Consider the following 19141-nt stretch of genomic DNA (forward strand, 5'->3'; position numbering starts at 1 on the left):
GCATGAGCCTGGCATGTAGTTCAAAAACAATGAGAAAGCTGATCTTATAATTTTAGAAAAACACTAAGATTGCAGAGGGAGAAGAGTGTTTGTTTCTTTTTCCTAGGTTAGATATAATTCTGCCCACTTATTTTTTAACCAAGTGTATATCTGTACACTCTTACCCCAGCTGAGAATGTTCAAGTTGTTAACCTTATTTTTTAGAAGAAATTGGATTGATTGGCTTGATCACATTCTGGATGGGCAAGTGAGGAAACATTAAATTCAGGAACCTATGTCCCAACATTTTTGTTGCCATTTCCCACCTGAAACTAGAAAAAGGACTAGCGATTTTGGACTGGCTTTTGGTTTTTCTCCTCTACTCCACAGAGTTTTAGTGGACTCATCATGGCCTATGAATCTCTCTCAGGAGATAAAATAAGTATGCTATTCCCAAATTTTACACTGCATTTGGTTTGGCAAAAGAGGGAATATGAGCAAAGGCAGGAGTTAGAGGTCATTTTAATCTAGAGTCAGAGCTTGTAAACTCAACACTTTGCCAATTCTACACTGGTTAACAGGTAGTGGGAGTAACATGACTCCCTCTGAAACTTCTTGCAGGTTTCACACTTTATCTAGAAACTGCCCCACCCCCTTCAATGGGAATAAAGCCTGCCTGATGGATGAATTTAGAAATTCTTTTGCTCCTAGCCATACTGCCCGAATTTTATCCTTAATTTATAACATATAACTTCCTGAAAGCAATCCAAAGCAAGATTTGCAGAATTTAAGCAAATGAATAAAAAGATATCTGGTTACACGTGCATTTTGAAATATTACCTCCTTTTGTAGAAAGCAATGTATAGTATGATAGAGTTTAAAGTTTATCTAACTTTCCATAAGATCTGGGCAAGGGCCACTGATTATGTTTGTGTTTTCTTCTGTGAGATTTTTGATTACTGATCTCAATGAAAGCATTGCAATACCATCTTCCCCAGAGCTCTGGGCAAATTCTTCCATTTCCTATAAAGAAAGAATTTCCTCATCTACGAAAGAAAGTCAACATGGGGTTTTTTTAAAAAAAGAAATGGGAACATATACTTGGAATTAAAGTGTTAATACAAACTCTTATATCTAGGAGTCCTTGGAAAGGAGACAGGAACTAGAATGAGGCATGCTAATCAGCATAAAGGATCCCCAGGACAGAGTGGGTAGCTTCCCTTAGTCAAAGAATCATGATTTGATAATATGACAATCACTTTAAAAGTAAAAAAATAAGTGTCTGCATTTCATGGTATCATACGGATTGCTGGTATCATATGTGAAGGGAGTTCAACTGAGCGGAGGAAAGGACCGTCTCTGGGAAAAATAATTGGCAGGAATTAAAGTGAGAGATTAAGATTTCAGTCTCTTTAGCTGCGTTTAGAGCCAGAATCAGAACAACGGCAGAACTGAAGTGGGACTGAGAAGCAAAGAACCCGGGGAGAAAATAAAAGTGAGATTAGAAGGCACGTAGTGATTCAGTGTAAATTGTGGAACTTACATTTTTCTGTCCCATAGGCAGCAGACACATTTTAGTCTCAACTACAACAGTTTAAAATATCATAAATATAGAGGTGCCTGGGTGGCTCAGTCAGTTAAGCCTCTGACTTCAGCTCAGGTCGTGATCTTATGCTTCCTGAGTTCAAGCCCAGCATCAGGCTCTGTACTGACAGCTCAGAGCCTGGAGTCTGCTTTGAATTTTGTGTCTGCCTCTCTTTCTGCCCCTCCCCTGCTTGTGCTCTCTCTCTCTCTTTCTCTCTCAAAAAGAAGCATTAATTTTTTTAAAAAATAAAATACCACAAATACAAAAAAGAAATTCACAAATACTATTCCCTTTAATGTAGGGAGTATGGTAGATCTGAGCCTGCAGGTGAATCATTACTTTTGGTAAAATATGTAGAATATATGGGGTGCCTGGGTGGCGCAGTCGGTTAAGCGTCCGACTTCAGCTCAGGTCACGATCTCGCGGTCCGTGAGTTCGAGCCCCGTGTCAGGCTCTGGGCTGATGGCTCAGAGCCTGGAGCCTGCTTCCGATTCTGTGTCTCCTTCTCTCTCTGCCCCTCCCCCCTTCATGCTCTGTCTCTCTCTGTCTCAAAAATAAACGTCAAAAAAAAATTAAAAAATAAAATATGTAGAATATAACAGAAACAAATCCCTCATTGAAAAAGCCAAACAAGTTTAAAAATCAAAACATACAATATGAATGAATTTTTATTCACAACATGTAGAACATTCTTTGTGTTAACATATGTGCTCATGTACAAAACAATGACATCTACCTATTAGCATTTTCAATTAAATTATGATCTACGTTTTAATTGACTAGAAAAGCCAGAAGTCATTAAACTCCTGAAAAATGTGTTCTTATTAAAACTTAAACTGGAAAAAATATAATGCTTCAATGGTTTTATTTAGCCTTTGTATACCTAAAATTATTATCAGAGTTTATATATTTAATATTATGCTTTATAGATTATTTAAATAGGCAAATATTTCTTTTTAAGAAAAGCTTTCATCTCCACAAGGTAGAAAATATTCCTTTAATTGTTAAGGTAGTTGTTTTGAATAAACTCGGTAATTGCTAACAAGGTATGCAAATCTTTACTGTAACTCCTTTATGTCATTTTATAACAAAAAAGAGAAGGAATATCTTTAAGCTATGATTTTAAAGACTATTATAGGAAAGCACATTATCTAATTGCCAGATAAAATAATTCAGCAATATGATACATTGCTTTGATAGATCTTAAACCAAGCAGCATTAGGGTTTACATTTTGAAACTTTATTCTTCAAAGCATCATAATTATTTTCAAATTCATCAAATTGAGAAAATATGTTGTTTATATTTCTTTATTGTTAATGTAACGCCTAAGAATTGTTTGCCTTGCTGTTATTTAGGCCACTATTCCTGTAAAACACAGATAATCCTCCAAATGATTTATATTGTTCTAAGATGCAGCTATAATTTTAGGTCTATTAAACTTGGATTATAAATATCAAACTGTGGTAAATCATTTACTGAGTTTGTTTAATACATAATTCCAGTTGGATTAAATAATTCTTCAACCTCAAGGGTAAAGAACTGGCAGATGTACTGGAAGACAGTTTTTTTAGAAAAGAAAGGGAGAGAGAATCCTTACTTCTACTGAAATTCAATGTATATCCTCATGCTTACTGCAGATTTCTGGCGAATGCTAGTTATCAAGAAGCCTAAGTATTTGTGCTTGGTATAGTGGTCACAGTACAGTTTTTGAGAGGACCAGGAGAAGTGCTGGGGTAAGGGAAAGGATGAAATGGGAAAACCCACTGCATTTCTGTTAGATGGAGAAATCATCCCCACAGCAGACAGAATTCTGAGAAATGCATATCCCCCCCCTCAAATTATCTGCAGTGCAGTTAAAGAGTTATAGTTTTGTCTCTTCTTTCCAAACATGGATATTATAAGTAAAATTGGTGGGAAGAGTAAAGGGCAGGTATTAAATTATAATTGTTTGGTTTTGTTCCACCATACCATCTATAATTCTAAGTAATCGAAATCAACTAGTTCTCTAAAGTCACAAAGTATTACGGTACAAATCTGGTACTATTATTATTAATTTTTAAATCAAGGGCAATCTTCAAATCAAAGACAAAAGATAGTGTTTTGTACTCCAAGGGGAACAAAGATCGATGTGTCATATGAAATGAAATTAATGGTTTTAAAACATGATTCACAGCAGAGTAGAAACTTTGAATCTCCTAATATTTCTATTAGAAGGGAACCTCTGCTTTTTTTCTACTTTGTCTAGTTTAGAGAATATGCAATCATTATAACATACTGGATGCAAAATGATGTTAAGTATTTAGAAAACGTTTAATATGATTGGTACTGAAAATAGAATTTATTATTGCATTCCTGAGTTCTCAAACACCATCCTAATTTGTTGAGCTAAAACAAGTGAATAAAGTACTAGGATTTTAGTAGTAGGAACCTCCATGTGTTTATCTTCTCTTTTTAAAGAATAAGGTATTATACATCTTAACTCTAAATCATGTGGTGAACTCCTTGGGTGATTCTTTGACCTTTGACTTCATAAGCTGAGGAATGGACAAGAACTGGGAAAACTAGGAAAGGAATCTGTTCAAATCACTGGCTGGTTAATTCAGATGGGCCCTGTTTTCTATCTAAACTATTAAACTATTCTCTCTTGTTCTTCTTCCCTGTCTTACCAAATTTCCAGCAACAAAACAGGCAACATTTTGTGACCAGGAATATAGTAGTAGCCACACAGGCCAGCAGGAACCCAATCACATCCAACGAGTGGTACTGGATCCAGGTGAGGTCATGGGAGGTTGGCCGAAGGTGTTTGGCTCCTTTGTGGCGCATGACAAATTCAATCCAGAAGACTGCTCGATCCAAGGGCTTTGTAGGCTGATCATGGTGAATTCTTGATAACCTCATAGCATTCTCTTTATAGCTAAAGATTGGATACATAGATAGCAATTTGAAAAAATTCATTAGGAACATGAGATACCTAAAATTATGTTTCTATCATTAAAAGGATATTACATAATTATATAAGAAATTGTCATAAATGATATCGAGTACAGAATGCCTATGACAATTTATTTCCTCTTGAGAGATTTCTAGATACGTTGGCCCTATCAGCAGAATTGTTTGTAGTTTAAGTAATAATTGGAAGTAAGGGAGAAAAGACTTGCTAATTGGAAATACCATTAAAAAGTTTAGAAATAGGAATGTAGAGGGACACCTGGTTGGCTCAGTGGGTTAAGCCTCTGGCTCCTGGTTTTGGCTCAGGTCATGATCTCACGGTTTGTGAGTTCAACCCTGAATGGGGCTCCTTGCTGACCGTGTGGAGCCTGCTTGGATTCTCTCTCCCTCCCTCTCTCTGCCCCTCCCCATTCATGTGCACTCACGAGCTCTCTCTCACTCTCTCAAAACAAATGAAAGTTAAAAAAAAAAAAAAATATATAGAATATGTAGGCTGAGAATACAGACTTTTGATCTCATTTGCTAAGCAAGGTATTAGGAATGAGCTAGTGATAGGAAGCAGTATTGAGGGGCAGGCCAGTGATAAGGGGCCCCCTCTCCCCCTGCCTGAGTTTGAGCTGGAGTGTGAGTGGGATGATGCAAGCAAAATGAATCTGTGTTTCTTTTCTTCTTGGGATGTTATTTTCAGTTTGTTGTTGTTGTTGTCGTTGTTGTTGTTCTGATGTGTTGCTAAAATTTGTTAAGTGGACTCTAGTTCTTTTCTGGAGCTGTTTTCTTTCCTGGAGGGCTCTATAAGGTTGACCTTTGCCAGGCAACAGAGAGGCTAGGGTCTTCATCTTGCTGTTTGGATCTCTCAATTGTAATGTATCTGCTTTCTCTTGTTTTAAGTTAGTATATACCAATATAGGATTTAAAAAAAAATTTTAATGTTTATTTATTTTTGAGAGAGACAGAATGCGAATGTGGGAAGGGCAGAGAAGAGAGGGAGCCACAGAATCTGAAGCAGGCTCCAGGCTCTGAGCTGTCAGCACAGAGCCGGACACAGGGCTCAAACTCACAAACTGTGAGATCATGACCTGCGCTGAAGTCAAGACGCTTAACTTACTGAGCTACCCAGGCACCCCAATATAGAATTTTTTTAATCAAAAAGTAGCATGATCCAATTTTTATAAAATTATTTCTTTTTCTTCCCTATTTATAGATTAGCAAAAGGAAATATCTGAAGTAATATTTCTCTACTGCTAACTAGTTATATCTGCATAAGGAAAGTTATTTTTTATTTTTATTTCTCTATTTTTTTTATATTACCTCATTCTTTATACTGGTAATATTTGCAATTTTTAAGAAATAAACAATAAAATTGTTAGTAAAAAATAAAGATCTGCGTCTCTTCAACAATAACTTATTTTCTTTAAATAAACAATATTTCTTTGAGGTTGTAATCTATTACCTATTAACGGTAGGTGAATCAAAAGGCCTACATAAAATTTGAGAAGTATAAAACAATTGAATTTGATATTACCTAAAAGTGTCAGCTTAGGGCACCTGGGTGACTCAGTCATTAAGCATCTGACTTCGGCTTAGGTCATGATCTCACGGTGAGTTTGAGTCCCACATCCGGTGAGCTCCAGCCCCACTTTCGGTGAACACGAGCCCTGTTTCAGGTGAGCCCTGCTTCTCTCTCTCTCTCTCTCTGTCTCTCTCTCACCCCCTCCTTTCTCTCCCTCTTTCCTTCCTGCCCTGCCCCCTGCTCACTTGCACCCTCTCTCTCCATCTCAAAAAAGTGTCAGTTTAAAAATTGAATGAAACAATTTACTCCTTTTAAAACACCAGATGCTTCTCAGAAAAGAATATATTCTATACTTACGAAGGGTTGTTAATAACTGCCTTCAAAGCGTTAAGTAGATCCGAACTTGTCATTGTATGTAAGTCTACTTTAAGAGCTGCCCCTTTGGCTTTCATACGAGCAATATTATCATACTGATCACCAAACATGGGAATTCCCACCATAGGGACCCCATGGTAAATAGCTTCATAGATCCCATTGGTTCCACAGTGAGTGATAAAAGCTCTGGTCTTGGGATGACCTAAGAGAAAAAAACATATCATTATTCAAAGTTGTGAGAGTTTCAGAAACAGAAAATCGTGACACCTATAAACCATTGATTCAATTAGGTAACATATACTTAAATTCAAGTTAGTTAACATGCCATGTAGTATTGGTTTCAGGAGTAGAATCCAGTGATTCATCACTTTCATATAAAACCCAGTGCTCATCCCACAAGCATCCTCCTTAATGCCCATCACTCATTTAGCCCCCTCCCTCCCTCCCTCCCTCCAGCAACCCTCAGTTTGTTCCATTTTTTTATGGTTATTTATTTTTGAGAGAGAGAGAGAGAGCATGAGCTGGGGAGGGACAGAGAGAGAGGGAAACACAGGATCCGAAGAAGGCTCCAGGCTCCAAGCTGTCAGCACAGACCCCTACATGGGGCTTGAACTCACGAAGCGTGAGAACATGACCTGAGCCAAAGTCGGATGCTTAACTGACTGAGCCACCCAGGCACCCGTTCTATGTCTTTAAAAGTCTCTTATGATTTAGGCAGCATCTTCTACACAATTCTGTGCCATGAGACTATATATAAATTCCTATAAGATCTAAAGAAAGCAGCAATTCGTTATTCCAGGCTAAGCAGCAATTACTTACTCTAGCAAGTCATTTCACAAACCTCTAAGAAGGTCTATGTGGACTTTAAATGATGGAGAGTAGTTGCCAGTTGGACAAATTGGGGTGAGGAATTAATAAAAAAAAGGATGGAGTGATTTAAAAAATGAAATTCTTGTATGGATAAGGGAAGGAGTGGTGGGAGGTACAGGGTTTCAGTGGGAGAATGTTGGCATAACACAGTCTAGGAAGATAAATTAGGGAAAGTTCATGAAGCACTCTGTTTAATAAAATGGGATTTTACATTTGATTTTATAGTAGTATAGAGACATTTATAATATTAGAGATGGTGAATAGGATTCTCACTTTTTTTTTTTTTTCAAACAGAAGAGGAAAGAAGAGAGGTGGGAGTAAGTGGATATAGAGAACCAGGAGGCTGCTGCAGTATTTTATGCAAGAGTTAATGAGAGCCTGATCTAAATGTGTGTCGACTCTGACTCTGAGGAGTCATAAATGGGAGAATTCTATTTTGATTGTAATTTAGAGCTCGGGAAAAATTTGCTCCTTGACCAAACTCTAGTCAAATTTCTTTGAACTCTCTTCTCAACTAGGCTCTGATTTTGGAGCTTCTGAATTTCTCTCTGCATTGCCCAATTTTAGCAAGAATCCTACTAAATCAGTTTAGCTAGACTCCCCCAGTTTGGTATCTGATCACCCATATTTATATCTGATTGGTTTCCTCATCCTTCACCTTCCCCAGGTGGTGTCTGATGACCCTGGTCTGTTTTCGGCAAGAATCTGCTTAGGTTGGTGTAGCCAGAATCCCTCCCTTGCCCTGATGTTTCCTCTTAGTATTCTTCTACCCAGTGACCCCCACTCTGCTCCTTGGCTATAAGATCCCCACTTTTTCTTATTGTATTCAGAGTTGAGTCCAGTCTCTCTGCTTCACTGCAAAAGTCCATGAACTAGTATCTATATTCATCATAATGGTCTTGAATAAAGTGTGCCTCACACTTTTTAACAAGTATCATGAAGAATTTTTTCTTTAACAAGCTCCAGAAGAAATGCGAAGAAGAAATTAAAAATTTTTTTGCTTGTTTTTAACACAAATTTGTTGGATTGATCCGTTACTAAATTATCATTCAGAGGATCCCTCATTCAGCTCTGTTTAGTTTTGCTTCTCTTTGGTCTTACCAAGAAGATCATTCTGGGGAATCCATTCATATAGCCGGGTATTGGGTCCTAATGTGTCTGGTTTCTTTCCTGTGTATCTCCACAGAACCTGTCAAAATAAATACCTTTAATCTATTAGAAGATTTTCAGAAGCACATCCTTTCAAAATGAGACACTTACTCAGAATTAGCCTAGTTCAATGCCTCCCTGTAACAAATGAACAAAATAAGGCCTTAAATGATTAAGTAATGAATGTTTAAAGCACTGAAACGGCAACTATGTTTTCAAACGCTTGCAATAATCCTAATAGACTGTCATCATCAGGGCCATTCTCAGTAGGTGAAGAAACAAAAACAGACAATCTGTATATGGAATAACTACATATTGGTGTTATTAGGCCTTTGTGGGAATTTTTGGTAATTTTTTTAAACAACGTTTAAAATTTTTTTAAACAACGTTTAAAGGGAATTTTTTTAAACAACGTTTCCAGAGGCAAAGGAGAAGGATGTTACATTCCCTTTAGGAATTTGTAAGTGTTTTGAACTTTTGTTATAAACTTGACAGTGACATAGAAGCAAGTATTGTTGGGGTGCCTGGGTGGCTTAGTTGGTTAACCGTCTGACTTCAGCTCAGGTCATGATCTCATGGTTCGTGAGACTGAGCCCCACGTTGGGCTCTGTGCTGACAGCTTGGAGCCTGGGACCTTCTTCAGATCCTGTGCTTCCCTCTCTCTCTCTGCCCCTCCTCCGCTTGTGCTCTCTCTCTCTCAAAAATAAATAAATAAAACATTTTTTAAAAAAGAAGCAATGTCTTTTTTATTGTGGTCGAATATATGTAATGATATTTAGCATTTTAATGTATTATAAGTATACAATCCAGTGGCATTAAATACATTCACAATATTGTAGAACCATTACTACTATTTTTAACTCAAATGTGTCTGTCCATCATCTCCAACATGAACTCTGTATCATTTAACAATTAACTCCCTATTCCTCCGACTTGGCAGACTTTGGTTACCTTTATTCTACTTTCTGTCTCTATGAATTTGACTGCTCTAGGTACCTCATCTAAGTGTAATCATACAGTATTTGTCTTTTTCTGACTGCCTTATTTCACTTAGCATTATGTCCTCAAGGTTCATTCATGTTGTATCATATCAGAATTTCCTTCCTTTTTAAGGCTGAATAATATTCCATTGTGTGTATATACCACATTTTGTTTATCCATTTATTTGGTGGTTGTGAATAATGCTGCTATGACCATTGGTGTACAAATATCTCGTTGAGTCCCTGATTTCATTTGTTTGGGGTTTTTTTGGATATGTAGGTAGGATTGTAAACACTGGGTCATATGAGAGTTTTATGTTTAATTCTTTGAAAAACAAAACTGTTTTTCATAGCTACTACATTATTTTGCACTCCTACCAACAATGTGCAAGGGTTCCAATTTCTCCACATTCTCACTAACACTTGTTATTTCCCAATTTTTAAATAATAGCTATACTAATGGATTTGAAGTGTTATATCTTTTGTGCTTTTGATTGCAATTTCCTTAATGATTAATGATGTTGAGCACCTTTTCATGTACTTATTGGCCATTGTATATATTCTTTGGAGAAATATATATTCAAGTCCTTTTCCATTTTTGAATTGGGTTTTTGTTGTTGAGTTTTAGGTGTCCTTTATGTATTGTGGACATTAATCCCTTATCAGATACATGATTTACAAAGCTTTTCTCCAAATCTGTATGTTGTGTTACTTTCTTGGTAGTATCTTTTGATGCACAAAAGTTCTTAATTTGATGAAGTCCATTTTTTTCTTTTGTTGCCTATGCCTCTGGTGTCATATCTGTGAAATCAAAGCCAAATCCAATGTGATGAAGTTTTCCTCCAATATTGTCTTCTATAAGTTTCATAGTTTTTCTTCTAAAGTTTAGGTTTCTGATCCATTTTGAGTTAGTTTTTGTATACGGTGTAAGATAGGGTTTTAACTTCATTCTTTGGCATGTAGATATCGGGATTTTACCAGCACTTTTTCAGAGACTCTCCTTTCCCTACTGGTCTTATACCTTTGTTGAAAATCAACTGATCATATATGTGAGGGTTAACTTTTATTCTGTCTTTCATGCCACTGGTTTATATGTCTCTTCTGCCAGTTCCACATTGTTTAATTTACTGTGGTTTTATAGTAAATTTCAAATTTCAGAGTTGAAAAATGGGAGTCCTTTAACTTTATCCTTTTTCATAGATTGTTTTGTCAATTTATGGATCTTGCAGTTCCATATGAAGTTGAGGATTGGATTTTCATTTGTACAAAAAAGTCTGTTAGAATTTTGATAGGCATTGCATTAAATCTGTACATTGCTTTAGATCATGTTGACAACTTAACCATGTTAAGTTTTTCTATCCATGCACATGGTATGACTTTACTTGTTTAGATATTCTCTGGTTTCTTGAAGAAATGATGTTTTGTTGTTTTCAACATACAAATATTTCACCTCCTTGGTTAGATTTATTCCTAAGTATTTGATTTGTTTGGTTGCTCTTGGGAATGGAATTGTTTTCTTAATTTTATGCTCAGATTGTTCAAATATGTGTGTATAAACACAGCTGATTTTTGTGTATTGATTCCACAATTTTGTTGAGTTTGATTATTAGCTCTATTAGCTCTTTGTGGATTCTTGGGGATTTTCTATGTACAGGATGATGTCATCTGCAAATAAACATTATTTTACTCTTTTGTTCCAATTTGGATGCTTTTTCATTTCTTTTTCTAGTGTAATATGCCCAGACCATAACTTCTGGTACAATGCTAAATAGCAGCAATGAGATTAGGCATCCTTGTATTGTTCTTGATTTTAGGGAGAAAACTTTTAGTTTCTGCCATTAATTTCATTTATCATGAAAGAATGTTGGATTTTATCAAATTCCATTTTTGGGTAAGTTGAAATAATCATGTGGTGTTTTTTTTTTTTCCTTCATAAGTATTAATGTGATGTATTGCACTGATTAATTAACTTCGGCTGAACTACTCTGGCATTCCTGGGATAAATCCCATTTATGGTGAAACACCTTTCAATATTATAGTGGATATCATTTTTTTAAATAATTAATTTTTTTCTAGTGGATTTTATTTGCAAATATTTTACTGAGTATTTTTACATCTATATTTACAAGGGATCTTTGTCTGTAATTTTATTTTCTTTTACTGTCTTTATCTGGCTTTTGTATAAGGGCAGATTTGGCCTCAGAATCATTTAGGAAGTGATCCCTCCTCTTCAATTTTTTTGAAGAATTTGAAAAGCATTAGTTTATTTAATTATTTCTTAACTGTTTGGTAGTATTTACCAGTAAAGCTATATGTCCAGGACCTTTTGTCATTGAGAGGTTTTTGATTACCAACTGAATGTTTTGAGTTGGTATAGGTTTGTTGAAATATTTGTTTCTTTTTTAAAGTAAATTGTGTTTTTCAAGGAATTTATCCATTTCTTTTAGGTTGTCTAATTAGTTGATATACAATTGTTCCTAATAAGCTCTTATAATCCTTTTTATCTCTGTAAAGTCAGTAATCTGCCCAGGTTCATTTCTGATATTAATTATTTGCATCTTCTTTTTCTTTTTTTAATTCCTCTTTGCCAGCCTGGCTAGAAGTTTCAGAAATTTGTTGATATTTTCAAAGAACCAACTTTTGGTTTCATTGATTTTCTTTATTATTTTTCTATTGTCTTATTTCTGCTCTAATGTTATTTCATTCCTTCTGGTAACTTTGGGTTTAGTTAGCTTTCTTTTTAGGTGTTCTTTTTAGGTGGTTCTTTAAGGTGTAAAATTAGGTGTTGACTTTAGATCTTGCCTCTTTTTCAATGTAGACATTTATAGCTATAAACTTTCCTCTGAGCACTGCTTTCATTGCATCTCATATATTTTGGTGTATTGTCTTCATTCATTTTCAAAGTATTTGTAATTACTCTTGTGATTTATTTTTTGGCTTATAAGTTGTAAAGTACAATAGCATACATTAACTCTGCTCCTTCATAGCTACATCCCCCACTCTCTGTTCCTGATGACACAAGATACACATTTATACATTATGTTTATAAAAATAGATTAGATTAATAATGGCTATTTATGCATTTTTAAAAAATCTTTGAGAAGGTTTTAAAAAGTAGAATACAATAAAATATTTGAGAAGATTTTAAAAAGAGGAATACAATGGCACAAAAACAGACACTCAGATCAATGGAACAGAATACAGAACCCAGAACTGGACCCACAAACGTATGACCAACTAATCTTTGACAAAGCAGGAAAGAATATCCAATGGAATAAAGAGAGTCTCTTCAGCAAATGGTGCTGGGAAAATTGGACAGTGACATGCAAAAAAATGAACTTGGACTGCTTTCTTACACCATACAGAAATATAAACTCAAAATGGATGAAAGACCTAAATGTGACAGGAAGCCATCAAAATCCTCAAGAAGAAAGCAGGCAAAAACCTCTTTGACCTTGGCCGCAACTTCTTACTCAACACATCATCTCCCGAGGCAAGGGAAACAAAAGCAAAAATGAACTATTGGTACCTCATCAAAATAAAAATCTTATGCACAGGGAAGGAAACAATCATCAAAACTAAAAGGCAACCGACCAGAATCAGAGAAGATATTTGCAAACGACATATCAGATGAAGGGTTAGTATCCAAAATCTATAAAGAACTGATAAAACTCAACACCCAAAAAACAAATAATCCAGTGAAGAAATGGGCAAAAGACATGAATAGACACTTCTCCAAAGAAGACATCCAGATGGCCAACAGACACATGAACAAATGCTCCACATCACTCATCATCAGGGAAATACAAATCAAAACCACAATGAGATACCACCTCACACCAGTCAGAATGGCTAACATTAATAACTCAGGCAACAACAGATGTTGGCAAGGATGCAGAGAAACAGGATCTCTTTTGCATTGTTGGTAGGAATGCAAACTGGTGCAGCCACTCTGGAAAAAAGTGTGGAGGTTCCTCAAAAAACTAAAAATAGAACTACCCTATGACTCAGCAATTACACTACTAGGCATTTATCCAAGGGATACAGGTGTGCTGTTTCAAAGGGACATATGCACCCCAATGTTCACAGCAGCACTATCAACAATAGCCAAAGTATGCAAAGAGCCCAAATGTCCATCAATGGATGAATGGATAAAGAAGAGGTGGTATATATATATACAATGGAGTATTATTTGGCAATCAAAAAGAATGAAATATTGCCATCTGCAACTATGTGGGTGGAACTAGAGGGTATTGTGCTAAGCGAATTTAGTTGGTCAGAGAAAGACAAAAATCATATGACTTCACTCATATGAGGACTTTAAGAGACAAAACAGATGAACATAAGGGAAGGAAAGCAAAAATAATATAAAAACAGGGAGGGGGACAAAACATAAGAGATTTTTAAATATGGAGATCAAACAAAGGGTTACTGGAGGGATTGTGGGAGGGGGTTTGGGCTAAATGGGTAAGGGACTTTGAGGAATCTACTCCTGAAATCATTGTTGCACTATATGCTGACTAACTTGGAGGTAAATTTAAAAAATGAATTAAATTTAAAAAAATAAATAAGAAAAAAAGTAAAAAGTCGAATACAATTAAAACTACAATAATACTAGCTTTTGTAATTGCCTTAGTTTTTACCTTTGCTGCACATCTTTATTTTTTCATGATTTTGTGTTACTGTCTAGTAGCCTTTCATTTCCACCATAAAGACCTTTCATTCTTGCAGGGGAGGTCTAGTGGTAATGATCTCCCTTGCTTTTGTTTATTTGTTAATGTTTTAATTTCTGACCTCATATATGAAAGAAACGTGCCTGAAATGAAATTCTCAGTTGGCAATTTTTTCTTTCAGCACTTTGAATATATCAACCCATTACCTTTTGGCCTCAAGGTTTCTGTTGAGAAATCGTCTAGTCACCTTTTGTGTGTTGAGTTGCTTCCCAAGATTCTCTCATTGTCTTTGTCTTTCAACAACTTGATTATGTATCTTAGTGTGGATCCCTTTGAGTTTATTCTACTTTAAATTCATTAAGCTTCTGGATTTTTAGATTTGTGTCTTTCATTGAATTTGGGACCTTTTAAGCCATTATTTCCTCAAATTATTTTTGCCCATTACTCTCAGGGACTCTCAGAGTGTGTTTGTTCTTCCACTTTATACTATCCCATAAGTCCTTTAGGCTTTGTTCACTTTTCTTTGTTTTTCTTTTTGTCCTTCTGTCTTGATAATTTCAATTATTCTTTCTTCAAGTTTATTGATTCTTCTGCTGGCTCATATCCGATTTTGAATCCCTGAAGTGAATTTTTTATTTCAGTTATTGTAATTTTTAGCTGCAGAATTTCTTTTTGGTCATTCTTATGATATCCTTCTCTTTCCTGATATTCTTATTTTGTTCCTACATCATTTTCTTCTCTTTATCAGGGTCTTCCTTTAACTATTTGAGCATCTTTAGGGCAATTGTTTTCTTTATCTAGTACTTCCAACAGCTAGGCTTTTTCAGGAATGGTTTCTCTCAGGGTGCCTGAGTGGCTCAGTTGGTTAAACATCTGATTGGGCTCAGGTCATGATCTCATGGTTCATAGGTTTGAGCTCTGTGTTGGGCTCCACACTGCTGGTGTGGAGACTGCTTAGGATTCTCTCTCTCTCTCTCTCTCTCTCTCTCTCTCTCAAAATAAGTAAATAAACTTTAAAAAAAAGGAACGATTTCTCTCAATATATTTTGGTCCTTTTGATAGGCCATAGTTTTACATACCTTTGTATGCCTTGTCACTTTTTTTGTTGTTGAGAACTGGACAAACGATTTTTGTAATCAATATAATAACTCTGGAAATCAGATTTTTTTAGGCAATTTTTTTTTAATTTTAGAGAGAGAGCATACAGGCAGGGTATTGGGCAGAGGGGGAGAGAGGGAGAGGAAGAGAGAGAGAGAGAGAGAGAGAGAGAGAGAGAATGAATCTTAAACAGGCTCCATGTTCAGCATGGAGCACAATGCAGGGCTTGATTCCATGACCTTGGAACACGACCTGACCTGAAACCAAGAGTGGGACGTTCAACCAACTGAACCACCCAGTGCCCCCGGAAATAGGATTCTCTCTTTCCTTAGGGTTTGAGGCTTATTTGTTTATTTTCATTATTGAAAAGTGTCTCTTTGCTAGGAATCAGACTGAGGTGAATGCTTTAGATCTTCTATATCTAAAGCATTTTTTTTGAACCTGTATCTTTCCCTTGACATAGATATTGCTTTCTAAATTCCATTGTAGGTCAGGTTGTTTTGAATGGCCTCATTCCTTAATGTCTGGCTCACAGGCAGAGAAAAGAGGGAAAAAGAAAAACAAACAAACAAACAACAGTGCTGCTTCAACTAATGGGTGTTGAAATAATTATGACCAACTTTTGTTTCTACATATCAGTGGATGGAAGGCAATAGTTAGCAATCAGAATGCAGAATCATAATATTTAGAGGATAAGATCCTTTTTGTCCATCTTGGCTCCATCAAATCACACAGTAATACAGGCAGGTTAGCTGCCATGAGGCTGGGTGATACAGGATCTGAAGCTCCTGCAATGCCAAAATTAACTACAATTGACCAAAATTAATTACAATTGATCAGCCAGTATTTCACCGCAAATTGCAAGTGCTCAGATAGACTGCAGAGTTCTAATACAGTTACTTCAGAGTTTTTGCTAGTATAATTGCTGTTTAGGTGCTTCCTTGGTGCTTCCTACTTTACCTTGATGTCACCTCTAAACATACTTCAATACAATTAAAAATTTAATACTTTTATGAAGATTTTAAAAAATTAAATATTTAAATGGGTACTGCTTCCACAAACAATTTTCCAAAGGAATTTAGTTATGAATTTAAGCACTGTCATGATTGTTTGGAACTTAAAAATAATGTAATTGTCTATTTTGACTAAAGCTAGAAAACAAAAAAATATCCCTGGTAGTTTAAGAACATTATTAAGTTATAACCTAGAATGTTATTAACTTAAAAATCAGATTTTGCTAGGAACATCATAGAGTGAACTGTACAAATTTTTTACTGTATTACTAAAATTTTTAACTGTTTAAGAGAATCCTTATTTAGGAGTATTCTAGGAAGCTAAACTGTCAGTTCCAGGCTAAACCAGGACCTTGTTCAAAACCATCAATTAAAAGTCCCAATTATATATAGTCCCAATTATGTCCCAATTATGAATTAAGTTCATATTTTTAAAATATCTTTTCCTTTACGATCATATTCATTATAACTGGCATGTGTGCCTCAGACTTAAAAATAAACAAGAACAACAAAATAAGATTAGGTTACATAGAAGCCTTAAATCCTAGACATAGAGCCAACAGATTGCTTCAGATTAGTGAATGATTTATTTTATCCTATTAGTAAAAATAAAAATACTACAATATGTGTTCCTGATAGTAATGCCAAGTTTAAAGCAAGATAATAATCAAATGTTTTTAGTGGCCCTCTCTAGCATTTAATACTTTTTCCTCAGAGTTCAGTTAAATTGATATTAACAATACTAATAGCTTTTCTTAACATTCGTTAAGTAGATTTTTAAGGAGAACTTCATGGATTTTAAAATGGCTGCCCCTCAAAAAAAGATAAGATTATCCGACCTTCTGTGGAATCTGGGCAAGGGCTGATGCAATTAGATTAGACTTTTCTTCTGTGAGGTTTTTGATCATTGAACCCAGAGTAAATACCACAACTCCATCCTTTCCAGAGCTTTGGACAAACTCTTCTAACTCCTGTAAAGAAAACAGTCTTTGTAATAATGAAAATTTAGAGCTTACAAGAACAAGAAAGCCATATAACTTTAGCACTGTGTCTGAATTATTGAACAGTTCTGTCTTTCCATGTTAACCATTTTGGAGTATGAAATATGATCACTGGTTATCAGGGAAATAAAAATAATTTAGTTTGGAGGTTCCCTTCCAATGTGTTCTAAACACTTTTGAGGTATGTTTGTGTGTGCCTGTGTTTACAAATTATTGACTATGTGTTATCTCCTGCCATGTGCTAAGGTCTTTGGATGCATTATTTAACTTAGATATATGGTGAACTTAAGAGATACGTATACATTTCCACACGGGAGAGCTGTTTCAGAGAGGTTAAGTAATTTGTGCAACGCTACACAGCAGTAGCCGGCAGAACCAAATTTCTCAGTGAAGCTTGTTGACTGTACAGCCAGTGACCATACTTCGTGCTCTCTACTGCCTCTAACATCCTCTCCATAATGCCCCAAATGTGGCATTTGATTACTGCTTTAAGTTAAATTCTTCTGGTACTTCACTTTATATTTAGCCTTGGATGCTAAGAAGATTATCATGAACTTTTATGTTCATTCACGGCCAGAATAATGATATGCTAATGGATACTTACTTTTTTTCTGTTTCTAAATTTAAATTTTCTTTTGATTACATTTGTGCTTTATATAAGCTTCCAGTACCACATTTAGAAATCAGGTAGCCATACAACTTATCAGATAAGTAACACAGAAATACCTATAATACCTATAAGTGACAATAATATTATGGAAATATATGGCTTTGCATTAAAGATAAAAATGGCATATTTAATCCTGTTGAAGTCAAAAGCAATCTTTTTATCCCATTTTTAAGTACTAAATAAACTAAGCCAATCAAGTAAGACAAGAAAAAAAAATGTATGATGACTGAAAGGGGAAGGCAGGAAAGAGATTCATTTTAAAGAATTGGATCACATGATTATGGAGGCCGACAGGTCCAAAATCTGCAGGATAGGCTATCAGTCTGGAGACTCAGACAAAAGCCAATACTGTCTTTCAGTTCTGAAGGCTGTCTGCTGTCAGAATTCTCTTTTGCTTCAGAATGGTCAGACTTTTGTTTTATTCAAGCCTGCAGAGGTTCACCAACATAATGGAGAGCAATTTGCTTTACTCAAAATCCACCTATTTAAATGTTAATTTTATCCAAAAATTACCTTGCAGAAACACCCAGAATAATATTTGACAAAATATTTAAGTATTTGGCCCAGGCAAGCTGACACATAAAATTAACTATCACACTGTGATGATAGATGGATTGACTTAATATGTAAACCCAACAGTCTCTTTAATTTTCAATTACAGCAAAATCTTCTTGAGAAATCGGCAAGTATTTTATAATGTATGTAAAAGAATATCTTTCATAAATAATTAATGAATTTTGGAAAATAAAAGGAAATACTTGGAAGTACCTCAGATAATAATATGTAATATATAACATGAAATATGTAAAATGATTGCTCTGATCTCCTAGTAGATGATGTGAACAATAGAACAAAAGTGGTAAGACCAGAAAAAGAACTGAGTATATGAAAGCCTGCCATGGGATAAGAGTGATGTCAGAAGTTAGTGAGACAATCAGTGAGAAAAAAAATCACACTGAGTAGATTATTAGGAGTGGTGTAATAATATATAAATTATTGAGACAAAAAAGGTAAGTGAATATTTATCTCCTACATATATTTATATGATATCATAATAATAATTTAAAATCTAAATAAGCCTGTTCAAGCCTTTAACTGACTGGATCACCCACATGATGGAGAGCAATTTGTTTTACTCATAATCCACCTATTTGTTAATTCTTTAATATGCAAGCATTTTCGCAAAATTTCATTCCCTGAATAATTCAGGTGTTTAGTTTTGGTATTAGAATATTGCAGGATTTTCAGTAATATCCCTAATTATAAAAAGCAGATTAAGGACACTAAA

At 35.2% G+C, this 19141-nt stretch overlaps 1 protein-coding gene across 2 annotated transcripts in view; it reads right to left on the bottom strand.

Moving 5' to 3' along the window:
• Nucleotides 1–2789: 2789 nt before the first annotated feature.
• Nucleotides 2790–19141, bottom strand: part of LOC102967993 (UDP-glucuronosyltransferase 2C1-like) — a 57705-nt gene continuing 41353 nt past the window's right edge. For both annotated transcript variants that reach the window (XM_042984419.1, XM_007086904.3), the window contains 4 exons: nucleotides 17022–17153; nucleotides 8371–8458; nucleotides 6382–6601; nucleotides 2790–4479 (listed from right to left, as the gene is read on the bottom strand). In XM_042984419.1, the coding sequence (XP_042840353.1) occupies nucleotides 4200–4479; nucleotides 6382–6601; nucleotides 8371–8458; nucleotides 17022–17153 (720 nt within the window). In that variant the 3' untranslated portion in view covers nucleotides 2790–4199. The remainder of the gene's footprint in view (nucleotides 4480–6381; nucleotides 6602–8370; nucleotides 8459–17021; nucleotides 17154–19141) is intronic.

This window comes from Panthera tigris, chromosome B1 (genome assembly GCF_018350195.1).
Source record: "Panthera tigris isolate Pti1 chromosome B1, P.tigris_Pti1_mat1.1, whole genome shotgun sequence".
NCBI classification, from domain to species: Eukaryota; Metazoa; Chordata; class Mammalia; order Carnivora; family Felidae; genus Panthera; species Panthera tigris.